Below are 10,185 nucleotides of genomic sequence, written 5' to 3'. Positions count from 1 at the left end.
TATTTCTAGAAAAAATGGACGAGATCTGTTAAAGACCACGCCCACTTTTATATAAAAGATTTTTAAAATGGTACTAGACGAAAATAGTGTTGAATCAATGATATTCCACTTATCAAGTTTTATTGTAAGAGGAAATGGGGAGAAATTTTTTTTAAATGGGCGTTGCCACGTGTTATGTAGAAAAGTAATTTATCTGAAATGAAATGTGCAATTGAAGCTCACGCTGAGTATATAATGTTCGGTTACACTTAGACACCTTTACTTGTTTTTGGATATTTTTACAACCAATTCGTCGTTTTATTTTCTATTTTGACTTTAAAAGATGTTCTAACGTACTTTTGGTTCCAAAAAGAGCAAATCATTCAAAATAAGTCAAGATTTTTTTGCTATTGTATGTTATAATACCCTTATTCGATCCGTGATCTTATTGTAACGAATTCGGTGGATTTCTGATATTTATACATCTTCTGATAACGTTCGAATCGCTAAACTGTTGAATAAATCACTCCAATATTTAGTATTGCTAACTGGTATTTATTATACTACTTTGAGGTACTTCACAATTAAACTTCATAACCAATAGCGTGATTAAATCAAAACTGTTTACTGACTGTTCAGCTTGCGCTGCTTTTATACTCTCCGTTGCTTCGTTCGCATATTTCACCTTCTAGAACTTTTGTATCTCCTGCTTGGTTATCATCTATATACATGTACATATATTTGTAGTTTATGTTTTCTACTGCCATATGCGTGTGTATATGTGAGTAATGACCCTACAAAAACCGTGCGATTAGTCTCTGATTGATCTCTTTTATCTACATTTGGGCGAAGTTGATCCCTTTAGTTACAGTTGAGATTAGTCAGTTTGAAAGCCCATTTAAAGAAATATTAAAGAAAACAACAACGAAATGAGAAAAATAAAAAAGATTACAGTTGATTGAATCCACTTATTTAAGAAAAATGCGGAGACCTATACTGAACGTAAATTACTAGAAATTAGTCACTACGCCGCAGTTAGGGTTAAATTTTCGGAGAATATTTTTACCCCTTTTTGAAAAGCGGGCAAACAACTTACATCAAATAGATTTTGTGGTTTGGCAAACCTTTCGACAGGTCCCTATTTGACTCATTATTGACGGGGAAACGGACTAGTCCTCATATGGACCCATTTGGGTACAAAGAGGATTGGTCCTATCAACCCCTTTCGGGTATAAATGGGTACAATTAGTCTTTTCATAGGACATGCTCAAACAAAAGGGAACAGTTCAACTCATACAAAGAGATCAAAACTGACTTTGGTCGCATACTCCTCTGCGCTCATCCCGGATTCATCCTAGACTTATCGCATTTTTTGCAGCGTACTTCGGCTGACTATTACATGTGTGTGTGTGAGATATCTCTTCTCCGCCTTCTATGTATGTGTATAAATGATGATTAAATTGACGTGTTGGTGTACGCAAGAGTGGCAGCTTGCTTTTTTGTTGTGCCTTTATTTACTAACAGCTTAGTGATTCTAATATTCGCCACAGTATGTATATCCACTAATCAACGAGGAAAAATTCAGCCAGTTTTTCGCGTTTTCTGAACATTTCGATTTCTTTAGTTAAACGCTGTTTTAAGGTGTGCGATATGTAAACAAAGTATACGAAATTTTAAACAATTTTTTTTTAAACAGTTTTGCCATTTTTTAATTTTTATAACTGAAAAAAACTTTACCTTCAGTAAACAAAATATTTCTATATGCGATAAAATGTTACCATAATTGGTTTAGTTTTGTATTTCAGTGATTTCTAACATTAATTCATTTCATTTGTTGTCCAATTATAATATATGAGAATTAAAAACATACGTACTTGTTTATATAACTCAGCCAGTCAAAATTTAATGTAAAAGTTATATGCATGTGTATGATATTTTTTGATTTACATATTTTTTAAAATGTTATGAGCTGTTTTTTTTTTGTTTGTTTAATATTAATTTATGTTTAATTATACGAACTCAAAATGTTAGGTATGTATGTATATATATATATATAATATCTTACAAGAACAAATTTAAATTTAATATACGTAAACCTACAACTGTTCTGAAGTTATACATTATCGTTAATTACATAATAATAGATTGTTAAACTCTAATTTAAGGTGTAAATTGTCACTATTCTCTTTGCTATGCCTGCGGTTGTTGTTGTTGGTGTTGATGTTGTTCTCAAAGAGTACTGGCGTCGGATTCGTCGCGTTCGTGTATATGCTCTGTTATGCTCTGTTGTAAGGCATTTGGTGTTAGCCATTCTCTGTGTAAAAAAAAAAATTCAGAAAACTTTCAATTCGTTTTAAATAAACGCATGTTGGTTACACCGTGTAAATTTGCATACTTTATTCGATGACCTCTTCGTTTTGTTTTTTTTTTAATATGCTACAATCGCAAAAATAAACAATGTTCTAAATATTTTTCACAAATATATATATATTTTTTTTTTTTTTTAATTAATAAAATTGATTTTGTCACTTATTACAAAATTTCAATTCAACATATCTGAACATGGATTTTTCTGCTTTTTCTATACAAAGAGGAGCAACTGGAACAGATAAACGCTTAAACGATATGTGCTATTAATAAATAAATTTTCGACGAGCTCATCGAATTGTTGTATTGACTCGGAATTAGCATACATGCATATTAGACTGGGTCGATTTATTAACCGATATCGCGCCATCGATTTTTCGATAAGGTTTGGGCTCAGGAAAAAAAGTTCCACTACGCATACCTCAAAAAAATAAATTTAGAGCCTGCGAAATTTCATTTTTTTTTTCGACTTTGATTTCTAAGTTTTTTTCATGACTATAGTGTTAAATAAATATTATACTTTGTTCTTTATACTTTAATTTTTAAATATTTTTTTGAGTTGTATTTTGAAAATTAAAATTTTTATATTACATCAAAATGGAAAAATCTAATTAGTTTAAAATAAATACTTCAAATGAATAAAATAAATTTAAAAAATAAAAAAATATTTTTATTATTTGGTGTATCACCAAAATGACCTACTAAAAAATTTTTCATTTGATTGCAAAATTTTCATGTATACTCTGTGCTACTCCAAAATGTCCGCTAAAAACGTTGGCGATAACAGTTTTTTGAAAAAAAAAAAACAAAAAACAAAAAAAAAAAATATTTTTTTTTGATCGACAACGTTTTTAGCGGACATTTTTGGGTCCTACAGGGTATACATGAAAATTTTACAATCAAATGATTTTTGGGTCGGACAGGGTATACATATGAAAATTTTTTTAGTAGGTCATGAAAAAACCCTTAAAAATCAAAGTCGAAAAAAAGTCAAAAAAGTTTCCTATCGAAAAATCGATGGCACGATATCGGTTAACTTTCGTCCATACAAATCGACCCACCCTAATGCATATATTCATATCTATGCTGCGCCCATAAACACTTTTTTTATTTATTTGACATGACTTTATTTCTTCTTTGTCGCTCAAAAAAATGAACAATAATTTATTTAATAGTATGTTAATACTCTATTGGCAAAGGTTTCGCATTCTTTATATATCTTCCGATTTAGAAATTTGATAGGGTATCGCGAATTTCAATAGGTGTGTATGTAGGTTCTTCAGAGCAGATAAAAAAAAAGTTGGTTTTATATTTTAATTTTCTGTTTTCTCTAGTACCTAGTGTCATACTGTTGAGTTCTAAGGAAGGTTTGCAACTCGGCGCGATGTATTCAAAAAACTAAACTTATTTGAGGAGAGCTCTGTCGGCTTGATATTGCTAACAACCGAACCGACAAGTTATTATTTTATTATCGGCTTATTATACTAAGCAAAATTGTTGTGGAGTTATGGGCTGGTTATCTCAGAAACAACGGCTTCTTATTGGTTTCTTATCGACGGTTGAAATCGACGGGTTACATATGTAAGTGATCGATTTTATTGAAGGTTTATCGGTATGAGTTTCATAAAAAAACCTTTAAAACGATAACTTTGTGATGAAAGATCGGTAACATATCGATATATTTTTTAAAACAAAGCGATAACTTTTTGATAAATTAACTGTAATTTATCGGCAAATTACGATAAGAAATAGATGACTTATGTTAAAAAATCGATGAGACAGTGATAACTCGATAACTTTTCGTTAACGTATTGATAAAATTTTCGATGATTGATAAAATTTTCGATAATAAATCAATAACATACCCATAAATTGTCGATAAAAAATTTATGATGCTAATCACATATATATTTATGAAACTTCGATACAAATCGATCTCGTCGATAACACACCAGTAACAAACGATAACTCGCCGAAATTAAAACACGCCCACGCCCTTATACCGCCTATGACTAATGGTAACTCATCGATAACAAAGCCCTCAACACTTCGTTAACAAATTTATAACACACCGTCCAGTATCGGTTCCGGTTCGGGTTTGACTCCCAATACTTCTTTTCCTTTGCTTTCCTTGTCTTGTATTGGTTCGTTGGCTGATTTCGCTCATATGAACTCTACCGCGTACATAGTGCCCACATTACGGTAGTGTTGTGACTATACTTACGTTTACATTCTCTGCTCTCCCCATACAGCATACCAATCGCACACTACGCCTACACTATACACTACGCTTGCGTTCCCCCCATATTATCCCCTTACATAGACTATGCTTACACTATACACCTTAAGCTTATATTCGGGATTCCCTCATACAAGGAGCAAAGATGTTTACCATTAAATTTTCCACAAATTTTCAGGTAACCCTCCTTCATAGGGCCTTTATGTCCCATGCCTTAAATAGTTAACACAAAAGCGTGATATATTTCTTGGCGCATTAATTACAAAATTCTTTTATATATTGCCAGGAAGTTAATGTAAATTAGGGGCGGGTTTTGTGGGCGCAGCATCGTTATATTCATATTTCGTAAATTACTTTGGCAAGCATCGTTGAAGAAATGGCACACAGGAGCTAAAGTGTGCTAGGCGATTAACCCAGCTGGGGATTTCTTGGCCACAAAGAATCTGTCAGTATAAAAAAATTTTTTTTTAAATATTATACAAGTGATTGTTCTTAAATTGTTTACATTTTTGTATACATTCCATACAAACCTGAGTAAGAGAACTTGAAAAATGATTGCAATTATTATTCATTAAATGGTATCGATCGCCACGAAACTGATTTCCCAACTCATCAACGATACGCCGAATTTCTTCATATGTAAAATCAGTGCAGCCGATTTGTATACTTTGTCTAAATTGAAATTGCTCGCCCAATTCGTCATGATCACGTGGCGTTATTTCGAAAACACCTGTAAACGGAAAAGGATGCCCACCATATGCGAATTCAGTACCAAATATTTCGACGCCGGAATGAAAAACGCCTAAACCTAACGATGTTGTATATTCATTAATCCAATACTGGAATGTAAGCAATAGAATTGCACTTTATATTTAATATAATAGTAATAAACTTTACAAATGATTGAAATTACCATGTCATAGACATTTAAAATAACTGGTTCACGATTACTCATGTTTGATGGTAATAATTCGTCGCTCCCGCTGTCTTTTGGCACACCAAGGCAACTGGGAAATGACAAATTGCAAGGTAGGCCGTTCGAAAACATTATATATATGTATGTTTGTATATATTATATTAAAAAACTCCGTGGTTAATATATTTATTGTTTAGAATGTAATAGCAATAGGGATAAAAACAAATATTAAAAAAAAAAGAAAACACAAAAATAAGCTTTATATAGGATTCCAATAACGAGACAGCTTCTGGTGAACAAAATAATCAAACATTTATATATAAAATTCGCTTGTAACTTTTTGTTTTGTTTTATATTATGTATGTAATTAATGCATTGTGTTTTGTTTTGTTTTCGAGAGGGCACTACTTATTTCGATAAAGCTTTAATTTATTTTTTAGTTTTTGCTTGATTGTGGAGGAAGACTACGAAAATTATCAGATGGTGATGATTCCTGTGAATAAAAATTGGCTAATATTAAATAATGTTAACTAATGCATTGACATTATTTATGTTTCTATATATGAAGTGTGTAAATAACAGCATAAGAAATGATATTCGAACAAGTAATCAGTTTTTATATAATTTTAAGGAGTGCTTATGTAAGTTTTTATCATGTATGTATATATGTTTTCTTAATCAAAGCCCAACCCATTTTTGTACTTCCAACAATTGTAAATAATAAAAGAGACTGGCGAAAACTTATCTATGAACATTGGTTTGCCTTCAGCTGAGGGAAGTTGGGATACGGTTTAGAAATGCTCCAAACATAGGTTGGCCCCTAGGTTAGGTTAGGTGGTAGCTGCCCTGATAAGGAAAGCTCAATTGGACAAACGAAGGTCCGTTGTAATACCACATACACCAAAAATAACGGTGACTTAGATCTAGCTACTTTGAGGTTCGTTGGGTAGAAACGATAAAGCTCCGAATGATGCCGATTTCAAGATTAGATAAATCCTCGGGATATCCAATTGAATCGCGACCGAAGTACTTTCGCCTAGTTTTGGCAAAAGCTGGGAAATCAAGCAGAAAGTGATCTGGTGATTGCACCTCATCATCCTCCATACAGATGCAGCAGGATGGAGTTCCCAGTATATTAAGACGAACCGCATGGATACCCATGGGACAGTGCCTTGTCAAATCCCTAATGACCATTGATAGGTGGGCCTTAGTGAACCCAATTATTTCAGCAGACCTCATGCCATCCACTTTCGGCCAGAAAGATCTTGCTACCCTGCAAGACGTGGTGTCCGCCCAACGTTTGCTGAGCTGACTCGAGGCCCAGCTATGGAGGAGTAATCCACAGGTGGTAAGCGGAATCCCGAAATCCCTACAGCTATCTTCATCCGGTTCAGTTGTACCGATGCGGGCTAAGAGATACGCTTGACAGTTACCCGGGATATCACCATGGCCCGGGACCCAGATAATCTTAATTGTAAAATAATTCGATGCAATCGCTAGCGAGGTCAGGCACTCCTAGACCACCCTCGATCGCACTGCATTTGAGCTCAAGGGCTTGATAGCCGCTTGGCTATCAAAGTAGATGTTAAATTCCCTAACCGTAGTAGCACTGCATAACATTCATCCACCGCATCCTTAATCGCAGCAACTTCCGCTTGGAATATACTGCAGTGATCAGCCAACTTAAACATGCGGCTTACATTTAGCTCTTGACAAAGGACCCCCCACCAACCTTTCCGACCAACTTCGACCCATTCGTGAACAAGTTAACCGGTCCCATCCTCTTCCCCAATCCTCTCTCGGTGGATTGACTGGGGTGAAGGTTGTATAGGGAGCAGTTATCGGCATATAATAGTCCGTTCTGTCCGGGATAAAGTCGAAACTGACAAGACTAGAGTGTCTGAAGTCAGAAAGCCCCTACATCTTAATAATTTTGCGGTGCGTAGCTCAAAAGATTCCCCCTAGGCGTAACCTAGACAGTTTATGATGGTAATATCAAATCGTTCCCAAGGTAGACGGGAAATGTACCTTAAGGGTGCTAGTGTCCGAAGCATAGGAATATCAGCATCGATAACACTGTCTCTTTGTCTTTGAAAAGTGACTTCATCGCCAAAACAACAATAAAAACCAGTACTATGATAAACTCAAAACCAAATTAGCTCAGACAGGGAAGCTTTTCCTACGCTAATCATTTTCATAGGGCACTTTACTTTCGGCAATAAAATAAGCATCAAGGAATTTATATAGAAAAAGAAAAGCAGCATTAAAAACAAAATTTATGAGTCTTTGTAAATTTTGCATGACGATGATGGTTGCTGTTGTTGTTGTAGCGATAAGGTTGCTCCCGAAGGCTTATGTGATTGTTATCGATGTGATGGTCCTTTGCCGGATACAGATCCGGTACGCTCCGGTAACACAGCACCATTAAAGTGCTAGCCCGACCATCTCGGGAGCGATTTATGTGGCCACATTAACCTTCAGGCCATCCCTCCCTTCCCACCACCAAGTTCCATGAGGAGCTTGCGGTCGGCAGAGCCTCGTCTGTTAGTGAAACAGGATTCGCCGCGGATAGGTGAGGTTGACAATTGGGTTTGGAGAAGCTATATATTGCGCTGGAAACTTGAAAAGGTTGCGCTACACAACCCCTTGAATCTGATATTTTAGTCGCCTCTTACGACAGGCACACCTACCGCGGGTATATTCTAACCCCCTAACCCGCTGGGGGTCGTTCTTCCTTCCTAACCACGAGATATCAGTTTAGCTGATGAAGCGAGATTTTGTAAGCAGATATGTACAAGGTGGGGTGCCATCACCTTTGCTATGGCTCATTACTATGAATTATTTTGTAGAAAAACTCGACACGATTGGTGTAAATATGGCGATCCTGTTTTTGGGTCCATTCCGTTCAGTGATGAGTGAAAACAACGTCGGCAAAATTAAGCTTAATCCGGAGAAGATGGATCTACGAGAAAGTACAAACCACCCACCTTTAAATTGCCAAGTCTAAACGACCAGCAATTAACCCAATCAAGCAGTACAAAAATTTCTTAGAATAACGATCGATTTGTAACTCATCTGGATCGAAGTTCGGAAGTAATGGCGTCTTAAGCCAAAGACGGTGTTATGGCTGTATGGTGGTGATGAAACCAGTTCTGAGGTATGGCTCTCTAGTGTGGTAGGAAGCTCTTAGTAAGAACTACGATGTCACCAGCCTACAGAAAGTTCAACGTGCGTTGGTGTCACCGCAGCCTGCCGCACCTTGTTATTGTTGTTATTGTAGCGATAAGGTTACTCTCCGAAGGCTTCTGGGGAGTGTTATCGATGTGATGGTCCGGTAACACAGCACCATTAAGGTGCTGGCCCGACCATGTCGGGAACGATTTATATGGCCACATTAAACCTTCAGACCACACCTCCCCCTCACCCACATTTTTCATGAGGAGCTTAGGGTCGCCAGAGCTTCGTCTGTGTTAGTGAAACGGAATTCGCCGCTCGAAGGTGTGATTTTGAATCCCCCTGCCGCACCTTATACCTACATACCTTGTAAACTTTGACTTTGAGTTGACCCCGACTGCCCCAAAAAATTATGGGTTAAAAATCTGTTTAACTCGGGCTTAACTGCCCCTCATATTAGGGTAACTGGGCCTAAGCATACTTAAGTAGTCCCTTCTAGATTATTTGCCACCCACGTTGTCACACTTCGAGTTTCCTGAATCCCTTAAAAAAAGAGCATAAACAACTTTAGTTCCGTATAACACCGTCATATTTGTGAGTTATCATAGCTTTCCTGTTTGCTTTACTTGAAACTTCCCATATTTTGACTAAGAAGCCCAAGTTATCGTGCCTGACATATTGTACACTTCACAAATAATCTATTTCCTCAGGCTCTTCTAACCTTAAACAACATGAAAGATTATCGCCCAAGAATCAGGCTGGCGGCTAGTACATTTCAAATATTCTTGTTGACAAAGTAAATAAGTAATTACGAATTGTATTTATTAATCATACGGTGTTGCTTTCTGTAGACCCGCTGCTTCCTTATACAGTGTCGCATATGTAGAAATTCATATATGTACGTGTGTAGATAAGCACTTTTGCGTTGGGGAATTCTAATTCATATGGCAAAGCTAAACAATACAAAACCGTGTTAATTTTACATGATTTTCCCAACATCTAAAATTCACTCACTTCCAAAATGGTATATACTTACGTAGGTATGTATATACGTACCATGAATGGTTGAGTTTCTTGATTACTTTGAAATCTTCTCGTAGTTATCCAAATGCATACAAATGGCAGAAGGTAATTCGCCTGGATCATGTTTCTATCCGCGAACCAATTAACTCGTATACTTCAGCCTTTTATTAAAACATTTGGGTTGTTTATGGTTGCATTGTTGATTCTAATTAAAATATATGAATGCATTTGCCATTAAAATTTTTTCTCTGCAATACTTTTTGGCGTCTTATATCAATGTTGATTAACTGTCAGGTACGAATGGGAAGTTCGAAACGTTGCTTTTATTGACTAGGAAGCTGCCAGGCTTAAAAGACATTAGCTATCATCCGGTGGCAAAATCCTGAGCCAGATAAATAATTTTGCATGTAAATGCAACAACAACGATTTGAGCCAGATAAATCCAGATAGAAGTCTGGTTCAATTTGTGAGCCAGATAATTTGTTAA

The 10,185-nt window shown here is 35.9% G+C and overlaps 1 protein-coding gene across 3 annotated transcripts; it reads right to left on the bottom strand.

Annotated features, from left to right (window-relative positions):
- Positions 1-1,733: 1,733 nt before the first annotated feature.
- LOC137243657 (deubiquitinase DESI2) lies at positions 1,734-9,985 on the bottom strand. Of its 3 annotated transcripts, none has more exons than XM_067771571.1 (5): positions 9,732-9,985; positions 5,499-5,994; positions 5,116-5,424; positions 4,940-5,028; positions 1,734-2,293 (listed from the first exon to the last, which is right to left on the bottom strand). In XM_067771571.1, exons 2-5 carry the CDS (start codon positions 5,631-5,633, stop codon positions 2,209-2,211), a joined length of 618 nt encoding a protein of 205 aa, XP_067627672.1. In that variant the 5' UTR covers positions 5,634-5,994; positions 9,732-9,985; the 3' UTR covers positions 1,734-2,208. The 3 variants fall into 3 exon arrangements, with proteins under 3 accessions (XP_067627672.1, XP_067627673.1, XP_067627671.1); XM_067771572.1 differs by lacking the exon at positions 9,732-9,985 and adding an exon at positions 9,510-9,614; XM_067771570.1 differs by lacking the exon at positions 9,732-9,985 and having other exon boundaries at positions 5,499-6,598.
- Between the last annotated feature and the right edge of the window lie 200 nt (positions 9,986-10,185).

This window comes from Eurosta solidaginis, chromosome 3, assembly GCF_040869045.1.
Source record: "Eurosta solidaginis isolate ZX-2024a chromosome 3, ASM4086904v1, whole genome shotgun sequence".
NCBI classification, from domain to species: domain Eukaryota; kingdom Metazoa; phylum Arthropoda; class Insecta; order Diptera; family Tephritidae; genus Eurosta; species Eurosta solidaginis.
This window is presented reverse-complemented; position numbering and strand designations above follow the sequence as displayed.

Excerpts from the sequence above, each read along its gene's own strand:
- LOC137243657 (XM_067771571.1), bottom strand. The coding sequence starts at position 5,633 with ATGTTTTCGAACGGCCTACCTTGCAATTTGTCATTTCCCAGTTGCCTT. Across the intron at positions 5,029-5,115 it reads TTTCAAGTTCTCTTACTCAG|ATTCTTTGTGGCCAAGAAAT; the intron begins GTTTGTATGGAA and ends TTATACTGACAG. Across the intron at positions 2,294-4,939 it reads CTTCAACGATGCTTGCCAAA|AGAATGGCTAACACCAAATG; the intron begins GTAATTTACGAA and ends TTTTTTACACAG.